Genomic DNA, 16,311 nt, shown 5'->3' with positions numbered 1-16,311 from the left:
GCTGGTAGTTTTATTGTTTGGATGAATTAGATGCTGCTTACTGGGATGTAACAAGATCTGCAGAGCCAGTGCTCTTCAGCAGCATGGCAGGATTGTGTAACAGCATGTTTACACTAACTGAACCCCCCCACCCTTGGGATGCACAGCAGAATCGGGACCCTGTGGGTTGAGGCAAGGGCAATTTAATAAAGCAACACCAAGAGGGATGGAAGAACAGTAATAACATCGATGGTAATGAAGTAACATGTAAAGTGTGTGATGCTGGACAAGCAACTCACTGCCCCAAGCACTCCTGCCCAGGCAGCAGACCCCACCTCTCCTCCCCAACCCCAGCCAGCCCTCCCCTTATCTAGCAGATAGCAAATACCCCAATGGCTGGCCCAGCTGGGTGTGCCCCTTCCAGCCTCTCGTGAAAACCCACCCTATCCTAGCCAAACCTGGGGCACTTGGGTGCATAAAGCCTTCAGGTTTCACCAGCCTGTGCCACTCAGTGCTCAGGCAAAGGGTCTCTTGTGTGGCAGTTGCTGCTCTGGCAGAGGGTTTGGAGCTTGCTCTCTGCAGAGCTGTTCTGTCCACTGTAGAAAGGGTTTTATTGCCTTCCCTGACTTGCCTCTGTTTCATCTTTCTAAACTTCGCTGCCTGAGGCAGTGCTGAGTCAAATCACGTGTGGCTTGAGTTCTTCACCTGATTTACATCTGACTGTGTCTGCAGACAGTGCTGGCCTGTGGCTTCGCTGGGCAGCCGAAGCTCCTGATGCAGCGTAAGGAAGGAATTGTTACACCAACAGAGTTTGCTGTTCACCTGAAGGAGATGCAGCCTTGTTTACTGGTGGCTGCCATTGTGGCTTTACATGAGAACAGTAAAATTGAACTGGAAGAAGCAGATATCTTCTTCAAGGTTGGTGTGTGATCATGTTGTGCTTCTAGTTTTCTCATAGTGGTGTTAGGGGTAAGCAAAGCAGCCTCAGTTGCTGCTTCACTCACATTGCAGCATTTTAGTCACTAGAGAGGTAGAAACTGGATGTCCTGTAAAGAAATACTGGTTAAATCAAGAGAAAGTAAAATATAAACCCATTAAGTTCTTTGTTTTGACTCTTATCATTTGAATAGAGAATACCCTGATCTCAGAGGTCTTTCAGTGGCTTCCCAAAGCTACTGGATTTAACAGAATTTAGATAGGTCAGTTCCAAAAGCTCCTTTTGAAGAAATCATTAGGATTGAAACATACTTCTGAGGAATCAGATTTCAATTTGAAGGTATCAAATGTTCTGTGTGAACTTCTGGAAGCAGAGTGGATCTTTGCAGTTTATGAGAAGAAAGCTAAACAGAACAGCTTTTTCTCGTGTCACTGAAGTTTTCTTTATTTAGATTGGAAATAGACAAACCTTTCTTCTTTTCCCTACAAGGAATAACCTGGTTTGGATTAAACCCAAATATTCTTCAATGTAGCTGTGGTGCAGTCTTGTATCTGTTACTGTGAAGGGCCTGTATCAGAAATATTGTCATGAAACTCAGAGCAAGTGATGTTGTTTAAAGCCAGTTGAAAACCAAGTGAAATCCTTTTCACTGACACACCAGACCTTAAAGCATCTCCCTTGTGGGTCCTACCATTATGCCCAACTGAGCTACACAACTTCTCTTCATGAGCTTCAGAGTCTTCTCTTAAAGACACCTGCTTGGCTATTGCCATCCCTAAAAATCCTCCAAATCAGCAGTCTGTACATACTTGCTGACAGTCTGCTGATGCTTCTGGCATTGGACTAAATCTTGGAAGAATAAATCAAATCTGTTTGTTTAGAATTTATTACAGTAAAATCATTCCCTGAGCTTTATACTTTGCCTACCTCTGCATCATGTAGAATCCCATGCATTAAAAATACATCAGGACAAAAAAAGGAATCAAAACTGTTCCTCCTGTCTCTTCTAACTTCTGCTGCTAATAATTAGCATAGTCTGTGCTAACTTGCTGTCTTCTAATACTTTTGTTCCCAGATACTGTGTAGTAACAATGAAAACACTGTTCCTCAGCTCTTGGTGGATTTTTGGGAAGCTCTTCTTGTAGTATGCTCTCAGGAAGAAGTCCTTCAGGAGCTTTTGTTGAGGGTTACTTCTCAGTATGTTTGGAGGATATCAAAGCAGCAACTTCCTGAGACTAAGCCATTGAAAACAGCAGAGGATCTGGTAGGTAGAGCACTCAGAGGAGGTTTTATGACTCCATTGTCCCTTCAAAGTCTATTCAAATACTTCTAATTCTGGGCAGTTTCTCTCTTAGACAAAACAAGACTGAAAGCATATAAGGGCAGTGCAAGAAAAACATCTGATCTTATCAGACAGATACTGCTGGCTTTGGGAAATCATTCTCTGGGGACCTTTGCAGATGTAATTCCAACAGGAATGGACAGAAATATGGGGCTAAAATGAAGCAATGGGAATTTGTCAGGTGGAGTCTTTGCAATTTTACACAGCTGACAAGATGAGGAAAAGGTGTGACTGAGGAATTTCAGAGGATTCTCAATGGGAAGGCTGAAACACAGAATTAAAAGAGAAGTTCCCAGTTTGTTTGTTGTTAAGTTGTATGAATCAGAAGGAGGAGTAGCTGCTTTTGTAAATTGTGCTATTTGAGAGTAAACTTTTCTTCACTTGTGGTGATTCTCACCTGGAACTGTCACTAACAGAAATATTTCCTTTACTGCAACTCAATTCTTGTATAGATAAACTCCTGTAAACATTATGGGCTGATTTTCCCATGGATAACTTCCATTATGTCAATGGCATCTCTAGCTGATAAAGATTACCATGAGGATATCTCAAAACTACAGGTATGAAGCCCTTCATTTTACTCTTTGCAGCTTAGACCCAGTCTGCAGATGTTCATGTAAGTATGAACAAATTTCTCTTACAGACTCCCTTCCTGCTTCCATCCCAGGTTATCCAAGTTGAGCTAAAAGGCCTGTTGAAATGATAGAAGAAAAAATACTGCAGCAATGTGACGATAACAATGATACTTACAATTTCAGTCCACTCAGAACTTGCTTTCTCAGTTTTCAGTACCATTTATTAAAGAAAGTATTATTGCTCTAAAGGAAAGGACTTTTGGGTGCTGGTGGATGAGAAGCTCAATATGAGCTTGCCAGTGTATGCTTGCAGCCCAGAAAACCAACCAGAGCCTAGGCTGCATCAGGAGAAGTGTGGCCAGCAGGTCCAGGGAGGTGATTCTCCCCTATACTCCACTCTGGTGAGACCCCACCTGGAGTACTGTGTCCAGTTCTGGAGCCTCTATTACAGGAAAGATCTGGAGGTGTTGGAACATGTCCAGAGAAGGATGAGCAGAAGGCTGGAGCTCCTCTCCTATGAGGACAGACTGAGAGAGTTGGGGTTGTTCAGTCTGGAGAAGGCTCCAAGGAGACTTATTGTGGCCTTACAGTATCTTAAGGGGGCTACAAGAAAGCTGGGGAGGGACTTTTTAGGGTGTCAGGGAGGGATAGGACTGGGGGGGATCGAAAAAAAATAGAAATGGGTAGATTGAGATTGGATGTTAGGAAGAAGTTGTTCCCCGTGAGGGTGGTGAGACACTGGAACAGGTTGCCCAAGGAGGTGATGGAAGCCCCACCCCTGGAGGTCTTTAAGGCCAGGCTGGATGTGGCTCTGGGTAACCTGATCTAGTGGAAAGTGTACCTGCCTGTGGCAGGGGGAATTGGAACTAAATGATCCTTGAGGTCCCTTCCAACCCTGACAAATGAATCATTTAAAAACTATTCCAATAAGTAAGGGCTTCTCTTCTGAGGTTTTGGTTAGCCTGTTTTTGCAAGTTTGTCTTAAGCCCCAACAATACTTTTTTTCCTTCAGGCTCTTTTGTGTAGTCAGTCAATTGATATAGCTTCAGCTCTGCCCCTCTTGGAGCCTCTGACAGAGGCAGGCAGCATCGGCCTGGCCATCCGTGTTCTCTGCAGCACTCGTCTAGGCCAGCACGAGGAGGCCCTTGACCAGCTTCTCACAAGGAGCCCTGATGCAGCTGTGTTGTATGCTCAGTATGAGCTGAAAGATGAGAGGAGGGTGAGCTACTTTCTTTGCAGCTGTTCAGTATTTTTGGAGGGTTTCTCCTGACCAAAATGCTTTTGTGTACAGATGGACTCAGGATGGATCAAGCAGCCAAGCTTTCAGACAAAGTAAATTGTTTGGCTTGCTTTGAACCTCTTGCTTGGCATTTGAATTTCCTAATTACTCCCCACTCATTTTAATTACTTTTTTCACCCACTTTCTTCTGTGAGTTCTTGTATTCACCCTAGGAAATGTAAAGCATAGCCTTTCCAGATGCCAGAGTGTCTCACAAGAGGGAATGGAACACTTCTCCTGTAAATCAAACCCCAGCTAGTTTCTCCCTAATCAGTGTTCTAAATATTCTGGCAGTGTTGTATAACATGAAAAGTTAGTGATAAGCTAACTGATAAGAGAATATGGTCTTTCAAGTAAAAATCACACTTAAATGCTATTTCTGCAACATAAGCTGACCTTGTGACATCAGAATGGTACTGCTGCCATGTCCTCTATGTCCCATATGCAGTTTTGATTTTGGAGCTGATTTTATTCCAGATGTCTACTTCCATTGCCCATCACAGCTGTTTTGCTGGCTGGAAGCAGCAAAGGTGATCCTCTGCCAGATGGACAGACTAGAACTCTGGTCAAAAGCCAGAGCTGTGCTTTTTATTCAGATCTGAAACAGTTTCTCTGTTCCCAGGTTAGTTATAGAGTTGAATGCAAGGCTGCAGTACAGAATCACAACACAAGTGGGAAAAAACAGAGCTACCACACTTTAAATAAGGAGAGAAATCCTTTCCCCTCTCTCCATTCTTGCCAACAAAATTACACACAAGACATAGCTCACTGTTACAGCTGGTGGGACTAGACAGATGAGTCCTGCAGACAGCAGCAGTCACACTTTGCATGGAGCTGTTTGAAAGGAAGAACAACTTCATCTTCTGCCTCTATCAGTCTGTGACGTTTTCTGCTTTGTTCTCTAGAGGCTGTAGAGGGCACTGTGCAAAGTTTTTCAAGTAGAAAAAGCTGGAGCTGGAAACTCACAGCCTGTGCAAAATTTCAGCATTTCAAAGCATGGCATAATTACTGAGTTCCTTGTGACCTACCTCTAGCTGTACCTATCTCTGAGCTTAGAGCAGTGTATTTTTAGCAGGTCTTTCATACTCTTCCTTGCAGTCCTTGTTAATGTACACTTCTGCTGGGGTTTTTTGTGGGTTAGGCCATGTGGTGGAACAAGCTGCTGCCTGAACTTTGCAAGAGAGCCAGATTCCTTGGAACTGATTGCCCTGTTCTTATCTCAGCACTGAAAGGTAAATCAGTTGATTGCAATTCAACATATGTACGTCATTCTAAATACTGTTCAGGCTAAGGAGTACTGGTGTGATAACATGGGGGGGAGGAAAAGAGGTGGGGGGGTACTGTTTTGCACAGCAAAAGGTAATGCAGCTCAGCAGGCTTGCACAGGATTCTGCAGTGTACAGGCTGCTGCCTCCTTTGTATTGAAAGCAGTTAAATTGTTGGAAAGGACTTGTTTCTGTGTAAGTCAAGGACAGACAACACTGAAAAGACTAAATAGAACTAATAGATAATAATTAGGGTTTTTTTTCTAGGCTAAGTAACTGTGTGGTTCTAGGCACTGACAGCTATTACTGATAGTCCAGTGGGTGTTTAAGTGTGTTGGTGATTACCAGTAGGTGTTTAAGTGATTAGGTTATAGACTGAAAACCACACAACCTATCACTGTAGGAGAGTACAGAAACCAGCCCTGGTAGGTGATGTGGTCCTGTTGTTAGGCAATGATACTGTGTAGAGCTGTGTTTATTTTGCCAGACCAAGAAGATTCAATAAAGCACACAGGCATAGCTGCATTTTAAATGCCAGTATAACACCCAAGGGCAGCATCCCAGGGCTGCCTCAGCTGCATCAGCTTCCAGTTTCTCTTTGAAACTCTGTGCTGTAATGGCATAACAACCCCTTGGTCTGAGAAGCTGTTTGTGCTGCTTCCTTTGCACTGGTACAGCCATGTGAAGCACTGGCTCAGACTTCACAAGCATCAGTGCCACAGGTGGAGCTGAGGAGTTGAGCTGGAGGTGTGGATTTCATCTAAGACTCAACTGCAGTTTACTTCTGAGATTCCCTGTAGTTGTATTTGCTCCCAAATGGCTGTGTCTGAAATTTCACCCCAGCTGAAACATTCAGATAATGTGATGACTTTGGTTACTAACTACACTGGTAATGGACTTCTTTAATGTCCTTGTTCTAACTCCCAAATCCCTAACCAAGATTTTCTCCCCTGCTCTGAGCAGAAACTTTATCAGTTGTTGCGACAGAACTGGAACTAAGGGATTTCCTCAGCCTTCTACCAGAGGATGGAGCTGCAGCATTTTTCCTGCCACATCTTCTTCACTGCAGTCAGAGAAAGCTGCTCACCTGAAACAACAGTTGGGCCCCACTTAGGTCATTCTGCAGCAAAGATATTACATGGAATTACAGCTGGCCAGGCTGCTCTGCCCCCTTAATTACACAGCCATGCAGGTCTTACACTGAAAATGTTTTCATGTAGCAATCCAAAAGGAGAAGGCCCTAAATGAAAGAGAAATGCCAGTGTCCCAAGGGGAACAGAAGATGCAGACTGCTGCTTGCTTGGGTTTGTTTTCTTTCTTCTCCTGTTGCACTCAGGCAGTATTGTGAGTATTTGAAGTATCAGTCAGCCACAAATCCAGTTGAAAACTCATTTCTTTGGGTTTTTGATGAGCATCTCAGGTACTTGTGCATGTGTGTACTGATCTTTGTCTGTCAGAAAACATCCTTCTGTTCCTTCAGCTGGAGTTCAGTGATAATAAACTGTTGCAATGTTTATTACCTGCTTATGAATGCAGTTGGCTTTTTGAGAGTGTACCACAAGCAGAAGAGTGACTCCACAAGCCAAGAGCCATCTAAAGGTGTAATTAGCTGACACTGACTCCTATCAAATCTGTTTTCACTGAGGCTGTAATGGTTACTTAAGCCTGCAGAGGTCATCAGAAGAGATCAGCTACACTGCAAATGAAATGTACTTCAAAAACAGGGAGAAAAATAAAAATAGTAGTGAAATAGTTTAACTTACCTATGAGGAACTATGTGCCTGGGATTGGCCTGACCCAGATGCAGGACCTTGCACTTTGCCAACCAAAAGTGGCAACCAAATTCCTACTTTCCAAGCAATCATTATCTGACTAGTAAAATGTAGCAGCAGAAACCTAAACATGTTTTGCTCTGCCACCTGGCTATTTACAACCTTAAGAGGAAAGTACATGTCATTTGGCTCTTCCTCAGCAGCTTAGTAACATGCATTAGGCATCATGTAGAATATGTTTAGCTTGCAAGATACATTTGTTTTAGAGGAAAAGTTGTTCTATCCATTCAGCTCTCTTAGCCTATGAACCTTTCGTTAGCTGTGGGCCACCAAATGAAATCTTCAAAAGCAGCCATGGAGATGATTGTGCAGGAGATGGCATTGCTCAAGAAGCGCTTCGCTGAAGGTAGGCCTTGGAAACTGTTCATCATTCCCGTGTGTCTGCTGTCCTGTTGCACTGGAACTGATGGAATAGTCTTGACAACAAGGACTGTTTGTCTGTAAGAGGGGAAATAGCTTTTGGTACGCACATTTCATCAAAGGAAGAGTCTATGCACATGGACAGCAGAGTCCAGAGGAAATCATAGAATGGTCCAGACTGGGAGACTTCCAAAGGTCATCCAGTTTGACCTCCCTGCAGTCAACAGGGACATCCCCAACTAGATCAGGCTGCCCAGGGCCTTGTTGAGTCTTACCTTGAATATCTCCAGGGAAGGGGCCTCAGCCACCTCCCTGGGCAGCCTGTTCCAGTGTTTCACCACCGCATGTCCTTCAGAAAGAAACCACCGTTCCAGTTCTGCAGTGCTTTAACTGCTAGGGCTGATGACTTCAGCTTTATTTACCAGTTGTTCTTTGTGTTTTAAATGAAGATTGAGTAGCGGGTCTGACCCACTCCTTGGGTACAGAAACACTCTTGTCTCCTGAAGAATTCTTCTACAATCTGTTATTTAAATGCAACTGATAGGAAGCTGAAGTGCTAGTTAACATCCAGTCCTTTACCTGCTTCTGCTTTCTGAGCAGCACTGCTGAGGCAAGTATGGTCAGGTGGCTTGCAGCCATCTGGCTTCCAGACAGCAATATTAAGCCATGAAAGACTGATGGGTGTCTGAACTGGTTGGGAGCAGGCTGGCCTGTCTGTGAGCCCCATTCTACAGCTCTAAGCATAATGAGCATCACTTAGAGAGATGAGCTCCTACCTTCCTTTGGCAGCACTGTGTAGGTTGCTTCCATGCCTGCATGGATGTGGTCAGTGACATGGCAGTGTAACAGCCAGGTGCCAGGGTTCTGAGGGGTCATTTCCACAGTCTGAAATGTCCCAGGGAACAGATCAAAGACATCTGACCTGTAAACCCCTGTTTGCTTCAGGACAAAAAGAAACAGTGGTTAAACACTGCACTGTTACCAGATTGCAGTCCTTTCAGCTACCTTTTATCCATATTCCCACCAAAGTTCTTAATCAGTTGAGTGAAAAGACATCTCCTGTATGTAATTTCTACAGAAGCTTCACTTTGTGCATCTAGTTCATACTTAAAAGAATAATAAACTAGCAGCTAAGTGGAGATGAAGAAAATTACTGTTTGCTGTCTTGCTACAGCCAGGAAAGTTCACAGCTACCTTGTGAAAGTGAGCTGTGAGGCCTCTGCTAAGCAAGTGCTCTAGCGGGTCGACTCTGTCTCTAGTATGTTGATCAAAGACAGGTTTGTGACAAAACCTTTAAGATCAAATTACAAATCTGGGTTGAGATTGCAGTGTCTGACTTCTCACCAGCGCTTACAGCCCATGGTGCACTTGATCTGCCTCTCCCTTTTAACACAGCAGGCATTGAGTGGAAAGGATCTCTTACCTTATAGTCAAAGCTGTGCCCGTGGAAGTGTGCTGTGTGAATGTCTACTTCCTTGCCCATTGCCATCAAATACCAACTTACTCTATCCCCAACGTGCATAGTCAGACCATGGAGATTTCCAAACACCTTTCCATTAATGGCTAAAAAGAGGGGAAGAACAAGGCAGAAAACAAAGGTTTTGTGCTTTGTTCATTGTTTAAATGTTATTAGAACACAAGATTTGAAAGCCAGGGCCAGGCAGAAACAATGGCTTTAAGTGGTATAAAAAAGCAAAGCATATTATGGTGTATAAACCCATGACTGGGTCTGGTTATATTCCATAGTCAACTAGAAAGTAAGAGGGAGTTGAAAGAAAAGTTCTTGGCTGTACACTGTTGTCAGTACTGCATCTCCTGCAGCTCTTTGTAAAGAGGACAGGTTTGGGGGATGATCATTGCCTTCCCACCTTAGCTACAACATCTGTTTGCTTATTTCAACTCCCATTTTCACTCTCTCCTCAGAATTTCAAGTTGGGATCATTTTTTCACAACAGCCAAAAAAAAACCCAAAGCAAACAACACAAACAAAACCTAACCAACCAAACCAAACAAATCCCCCACCAAAACACCCCCACCCCCACCCCCAACCAAAGTCATTTGGTGGCATGAGCAGTGTTTCAAATGGCTTTGAGTGAAATTTCTCAGTCCTTCCACCCTGGGGTTGAAAATGCAGAGGAGAGGAGGAAGCTGAACTTCTGTGCAAAGCTTTCCAATAGATAATTTACAATGTTGTAGACTTCCCTGAGTTACATGGACAAAATTGGGAAACTCACCATGCATTTTGTTACTTTCAAGGAATTCCTCATCCTCTTTGTCAACAAGTTGAGGGTTGGTAGAATAGGTTTTAATGTTTTCATCCAAGTACCATGACTCATTTTCATCAAAAACCATAAAGAGAAGAGCGAACTGAACTTTCTTTTTAGTATGAAATGATGGCAAATAATGTTTGTGACACACAACAAGGGTGCCTATCAATCCACTGAAAGTGTCCTGAAATGACAAATGAAACATCATATCAAAGCAAGATGGGACTAAGCAGAAGCCCTTGTTATGCCAGACATGAAACAGAGAATCATAGAATTGTTAGGGTTGGAGGGGGCCTCAAGGATCATCCAGTTCCAACCCCCCGCCATGGGCAGGGACGCCTCACACTACAGCAGGTTGCTCACAGCCACATTCAGCTTGGCCTTCAAAACCTCCAGGGATGAGGCTTCCACCACCTCCCTGGGCAACCTGTGCCAGTGTCTCACCACCCTCATGGGGAAGAACTTCCTAACATCCAATCTGAATCTGCCCACTTCTAATTGTGTGAGAGAGGTGACTCTACCAACAGCAGAAGACCCAGGGAGCAGGAACACAAAAGGCTGTGACTCTCAATTTCTGCTTTGACTTTCTTGCATGATTCAAGACCCATTTAAATTTGAAGGTACTATGGTAATGGAGAATGACCTGACAGAGAAGGAAGGAAGAGCTTCAAACTCATCTCCCTTTTGCTGTAAGAATGTGATAGAATCATCGAATGGCTCCGGTTGAAAGGGACCCTAGAGATCATCTGCTCCAACTTCTCAACTAGACTCAGCTGCTCACTATCTGTGTTGAAGTTGTGATTGGTGAATACCTTAATGATGTCCACCGTGGAATGGTATGCCCATGCAATACAGTGTGGGTCTCCTCTCCCAGAACTGGCTCTCTCTGGGATTTTCCAGACATATGCTTTGGTTTCACCTGAATTAAATAAACAGTGATGCATTTTAGAAGGTCTCTGTGTGCTGACTTGTAAGAGGTCACCCTGAAACAGGCTTTAGCTTCATTTTGAGCTTATGTTGGTCTTTACCTTCCCCTTCCCTATTACTGCACTGGCTGCCTTATTGTTATTTCCCTTCTGTAGATCTTTGACTCTTCCTCACAATCCTTTGGGGTTGATTTTGTGTGTGGCTGCAGTGCCCACTTTGCCGTACTCAATATAACCAGTTGTATCTTTGTACAGACTGCAGAGGAGCTGATACAACAGCTGGCCTAAGCTGTCCTCTCCCATGTAGCCCAATCTCCTTGCTTTCAGGAAAAGGTGCAGCAACACTGTGTCACAAAAATTACTGATCTGTCATGTCAAGGGCTAGAATGCACAGCTTAGTTAGCAGGGCCAGGTTAATTGTCATAATCAGCATCAAGAACTGAAGAACCTGAGGTTAAAATAAACAAACAAACCTTCAGTCTTTCCCACTAAGTAAAATGAGAGCTTGCTAAGCCTTTCTAGAAGGCTTGCTGCTACCTGCTGGGAAGCAACAAGGATGCTTTTGATACCTGGGTTAGTTACAGGAACAAGAGAACTGTCTGTTTTCACTCCATGGGCATGTATTGAATAAGGTCTCGATGCCAAGTTCTTAAAAACTATCTTAATTTTATCTCCGAGATTTGACATAAGCAGTGGCCCTGTTGGATGCAAAAGAAAGATGAACTTGGTTTTACAAAAGGTCAGAGGTGAGAGAGACACAGTTTGTTGTGTTCAGATACACAATAATGGCTTTTAATTCAGCTGAAAGCTCTGCATGGATAATGTCACTCCCTGTGAGATGCCAGCTGGAGTAGCTAATAAGAGGCATCTCGGGAGAGGCCAAAGTCTCCAAAGCTCTGAGCACCAACTGTACATTTTGAGGCCAATTTGGATGTAGCTGCCTAGGTTTATGCTGGCTGAAAACAATGACCTGTGATCAGGCAGCAAACCAGAAGGGTTCTGCCTTTTAGAGCAAGCAATGTGCTCTTGCAAGGGAAGCACCACAATCCAAGTAGCAATTCCATGAAGGTTTAGGCACTTTGTGTGAGTAGAACTCTACTCTGTATTCTTCAAATAGTATCTTTTTGTTCTGGTTTGTTTCACTGAATTTTCCCCCAGTTTCAAAACTGAACTTCATGATGACTATACCTTGAATTCCCAGGTGCTGCTGCTCCTCTGTTCTGGTTTTGGGGGTACTGAATGTCTGGTCAGTGTACTCACGGTATACCACCTTTCTGTACTTGGAGCCAATGAATTTGTTTTCTTTACTTAAAAATGGATTGCCAGGGCTGGGGGGGGTGGGGAAAAAAAGTAGAAGGAAGAAAAATCAGGAAAAGAACAAGGAAAGGGGAAAGAAGGAAAAGAGAAAAACAAAAAGGAAAATGAAAAAAAGAAGAAAAAGAAAAAAATGAAAGAGGAAAATAAGTAAAAAGGGAAAAGGGGAAAAAGAAAAAGGACAAGAAAAAAGGAAAAGGAAAAAAAAAGGGGAAAGGAAAAAAGGAAAAAGGGGAAAGGAAAAAAAAAGGAAGAGGACAAAGACAGGAAAGGGGAAACAAAAGGGGAAAGGAAAAGGAAAGTAGAAAATGAAAAGGGAAAGGAAAATAGAAAAGGAAAAAGACAAAGGAAAAGAAAAGGGAAAAGAAAAGGGGGAAGAAAAGAGGAAAAGATAAGAATATGTTGTACATTTATTCATGTATTTAAAAACATCTTTTGCAGCTATGTCAATTAACCATCAAACAAAAATCATCTTCTGAACCCAATCTCATAGGCAACTGCTACCCTCAAAATGAAAATGAGCCTGTTAAACTGGGAGGTTTCAGCTGGCAGGTTAAAATCCCACACCACAAAGGCCGTGCAGCATTTGAGAGAATGCTGAGTGCTTGGCCTGGCAGAAGGTTATCAGAAGTAGTCAGCATAGATTCATCATGGGGAAGGCATGTCTGACTAACCTGATAGCCTTCTATGAGGGCAACACTGGATGGATAGATGAGGGGAGGGCAGTGGACAGTGGCTACCTTGACTTCAGCAGGGCTGTCAACACCATCTCTGAGCACTGTCTGGGATTTGTGCTAATCTGCAGCTGCCCTACAGAAGATTTATGTTCACAGAATCACAGAATTAACCAGGTTGGAAAAGACCTTCAAGATCATCAAGTCCAACCTACCATCCAACACCATCTAATCAGCTAAACCATGAACCATGGCACCAAGTGCCTCATCCAGTCTTACTTTAAACATTTCCAGGGACGGTGACTCCACCACCTCCCTGGCAGCCATTTCCAAAGGCCAGTCTCTCTTTCTGTGAAGAATTTCTTCCTAACATCCAGTCTAAACTGCAAAATTGTTTTAGAATCATAGAATTGTTGGAGTTGGAGGGGACCTCAAGGATCAGCCAGTTCCAACCCCCCTGCCATGGGCCGGGACACCTCACGCTAGATCAGGTTGCTCAGAGCCACATCCAGCCTGGCCTTAAAAACTCCCAGGGATGAGGCTTCCACCACCTCTCTGGGCAACCTGTGCCAGCATCTCACCACCCTCATGGGGAAGAATTTCTTCATAACATCCAATCTGAATCTACCCATTTCTAGTGGTTTTTTTTCCATTCCCCCTAGTCCTATCATTACCTGACACCCTAGAAGTCCTTCACCCACTCCATTTTCCCCCTTTTTCCCCTCAAACCCACAGCACCTGGGGTCTGTTGGAGCCTCCTTCCACCCCAGGTGTGGTCACTTTGCCTTCCCCACCCATTCCCCTATTTAATCCCCCCCAGGAAAGGCAGAAGCCCCAAGCTGAGCCCATCTGGGCTGAGGGATCCTCCTCTCATCTCTGGTGAGTGCCCCTGGTGCACACTGGGTGATGGTGACTACAAAGGCCGGGGGGCCTGGTGGCCCCCCGGTTGTTAGGGCAATGATTGATGACTCCTCCAATATCATCCACGGGTGCTGGCTGGGCCTCCTTGCTGGGGCTGAGCTCCTCTGGGTGGTATCTTGGCTGGTTGGACCATTCTGTGAATGCTATCTGGCTAACAGCTACAGGACACCATTAATAGAGAATTGAAGTGAGCCCTAAAATATATATATATATATATATATAGGGAATGCAAAGAAATTGTGTCTAGAAACACCTGGAGGAGGAACAGCCCAGAGGATAAGTGAGCTGCTCCTTTGCATGTTCTGCCTCATACGTGTCCCAAAGTACCTCTCCTCATGGTATTGATGGCGCTCAAATTCCCATGTCCTGTTGGGAGAGTAGTCCCACTCAACTTCCACTGCAGCAATGTAGTAGGTCTTCTCATGCAGATACATGGATACATCCACGTTCCACCAGTGGCATTGTTTCACTCTGTACTTCTGCTTCATGCCCCCTCTGTAGTGATCTGTTGTCAGGCATGACACTTCAAAAACTCCTAGATGTTGTACAGCAAACAAAGACTTGAGGACAAAAGTTTGTGACTGGTAGATCTTGACATTGTCCTGCCTACACTGACTGAGCCACAGGATATTGCTCATATGACATCCAAATTCTTTGTGTGGTGTGCAGGTGGAGAGAGGGGGTTCTGCCATGAAAATGATCCGGGGGCTGGAGCACCTCTCCTAGGAGGACAGGCTGAGGGAGCTGGGGTTGTTCAGCCTGCAGAAGAGAAGGCTCCAGGGAGACCTAACAACATCCTTCCAGTACCTGAAGGGGACTTACAAGAGGGCTGCAGAGGGACTGTTCCCAAAGGCCTATCACTACAGGATGAGGAGCAACTGTTTGAAATTAGAGGAGACTTAGACTGGATGTCAGCAACAAGTTCTGCACCATGAGGGTGGTGGAACACTGGAACAGGTTGCCCAGGGAGGGGGTTGAGGCCCTTCCCTGGAGATACTCAAGGTCAGGCTTGACAGGGCTCTGAGCAACCTGATCTAATAGAGGATGTCCCTCCTGACTGCAGGGTGTTGGACTGGATGACCTTGGGAGGTCCCTTCCAACCCAAACCATTCTATGATTCTATGGCTTCCTGTAGTAATAAAATTCAGCACATGCTAGGAAAATCAAGGCTTTAGCATAAAGAACTTACATCCTGTGAATACAAGTTGTTTGCAGCCCTTCAGACACAGTTTTAGCACTCAAAAGATAACACACCTGCTGTTTAAAACCTGTCTCTAAGCATAAAATGTTCATAGGGAAGCAGTTCTAAACCAGTAACAGGATTTCTTTTTCCCCAAGACATTTACCTTCAGCATCAGGCTTCATGACAGCTGTCAGAAATGTATGTGGAAACAGATTTGCTGTATCCCTTCTTGTGCCTTTAGTTGTGAATGTGTTTTCTGAAAAGTATATCCCATGGACATCAACTTCTGTCCCCAAGCCCATCAAATGCCAGGACACCACACTGCCTTTGCACATCTCCAGGCCAGGCTGATTTCCATACATATAACCATTGATGGCTGTAGAAGATTTGAGGAAGGAAAAAACCCACTTTGATTAACACATTCCTTACTTCTGCACTGCAGATGAAAGAATTCCTGTCTCAGAAGGAAGGGATGCCTCAGACTGACAGAAATATCCATAATAAATTATCATATCATATAGAGAAACAGTTCAAGCAAAACAACCTCAAAAACCCAGTGCCTAAAGCACTGGTAGCTGACTGGACCAGCTGGAACTTCCACTGCTTTACACCCATCAAGTATGCAGGGTACCAGTAGGAGGAGTGGTCCCAGCAGGTGATGGATGTCATACTGCAGCTGCTCTTCAGTCACACGGAGCTGAAAAGCAGCTTGGCAGAAAAGGACCTGGGTGTTGTGGTAAACACCAAGTTGAACATGAACCAGAAATTTGTCCCTGCTGAAAAGAAGGTGAAGGTGTTCTGGACTGCATTAAGCAAAGTACTACAGCCAGCAGGTCAGAAAAGGGGATCCTTCCCCTCTCCTCAGCACTGATGAGGCCACAGCTGGAGTGCTGTGTCCAGTGCTGGTCTCCCCCAGTGCAAGAGAGATCTGGACATAATGAAAAGAGTCCAACAAAGGGCCAAAGAGGTGATGACAGGACAAGAACTGTCTCTCCTATGAGGAAAGGCTGAGAGCCCTACCATGGTTCAGCCTGGGGAAGAGAAGGCTCAAGGGAGCTCATCAATGTGTACAAATCCCTGCAGGGAGGGTGGAATGAAGATGGAGCCAGGTTCTTTGGTGCCTGGTGAAAGGACCAGAGGCAATGGGCACACACTGACACATAGTAGGGTTGCCTCTGAACATCAGGAAACACTCTGTTGCTGTGAGGGTGACCAAACAGTAGCACTCAATGCCCAGGGAGGTGGTGGAGTCTTTCTCCATCCTTGAAGATATTCAAAAGCCATCTGGACATGGTCCTGGGCAACCAGCTCTGGATGACCCTGCTTCAGCAGGGGGTTGGACCAGATAGAGCTGCCTTCCAACTCTCAACCAGTCTGTGATTTGGCAGAAGTCCTACTTTCAGCTACATCACTTGTAGGGCAGAGGTCAGTTTTCTCTTGCTGCCTGGTTGCATTTA

General features: G+C 44.6%; 2 protein-coding genes across 2 annotated transcripts in view; one reads left to right on the top strand and one right to left on the bottom strand.

Moving 5' to 3' along the window:
- Positions 1–6,904, top strand: part of HPS3 (HPS3 biogenesis of lysosomal organelles complex 2 subunit 1) — a 21,234-nt gene extending 14,330 nt beyond the window's left edge. The window contains exons 12-17 of the mRNA XM_068144932.1: positions 712–897; positions 1,992–2,180; positions 2,711–2,818; positions 3,846–4,052; positions 5,254–5,344; positions 6,341–6,904. Of these exons, the coding sequence (XP_068001033.1) occupies positions 712–897; positions 1,992–2,180; positions 2,711–2,818; positions 3,846–4,052; positions 5,254–5,344; positions 6,341–6,468 (909 nt within the window). The 3' untranslated portion in view covers positions 6,469–6,904. The remainder of the gene's footprint in view (positions 1–711; positions 898–1,991; positions 2,181–2,710; positions 2,819–3,845; positions 4,053–5,253; positions 5,345–6,340) is intronic.
- The window catches only part of CP (ceruloplasmin), a 25,445-nt gene continuing 15,997 nt past the window's right edge, over positions 6,864–16,311 (bottom strand). Inside the window, exons 13-21 of the mRNA XM_068144931.1 lie at positions 15,018–15,230; positions 13,999–14,206; positions 11,951–12,090; positions 11,332–11,460; positions 10,649–10,755; positions 9,804–10,020; positions 8,993–9,132; positions 8,346–8,508; positions 6,864–7,647 (exon numbers count right to left, since the gene is read on the bottom strand). Of these exons, the coding sequence (XP_068001032.1) occupies positions 7,577–7,647; positions 8,346–8,508; positions 8,993–9,132; positions 9,804–10,020; positions 10,649–10,755; positions 11,332–11,460; positions 11,951–12,090; positions 13,999–14,206; positions 15,018–15,230 (1,388 nt within the window). The 3' untranslated portion in view covers positions 6,864–7,576. The remainder of the gene's footprint in view (positions 7,648–8,345; positions 8,509–8,992; positions 9,133–9,803; positions 10,021–10,648; positions 10,756–11,331; positions 11,461–11,950; positions 12,091–13,998; positions 14,207–15,017; positions 15,231–16,311) is intronic.

The sequence above is a fragment of the Melanerpes formicivorus genome, unplaced genomic scaffold (assembly GCF_026170545.1).
Source record: "Melanerpes formicivorus ecotype bairdi unplaced genomic scaffold, bMelFor1.0.p_v2 SCAF_12, whole genome shotgun sequence".
Taxonomy (NCBI): Eukaryota; Metazoa; Chordata; class Aves; order Piciformes; family Picidae; genus Melanerpes; species Melanerpes formicivorus.
This window is presented reverse-complemented; position numbering and strand designations above follow the sequence as displayed.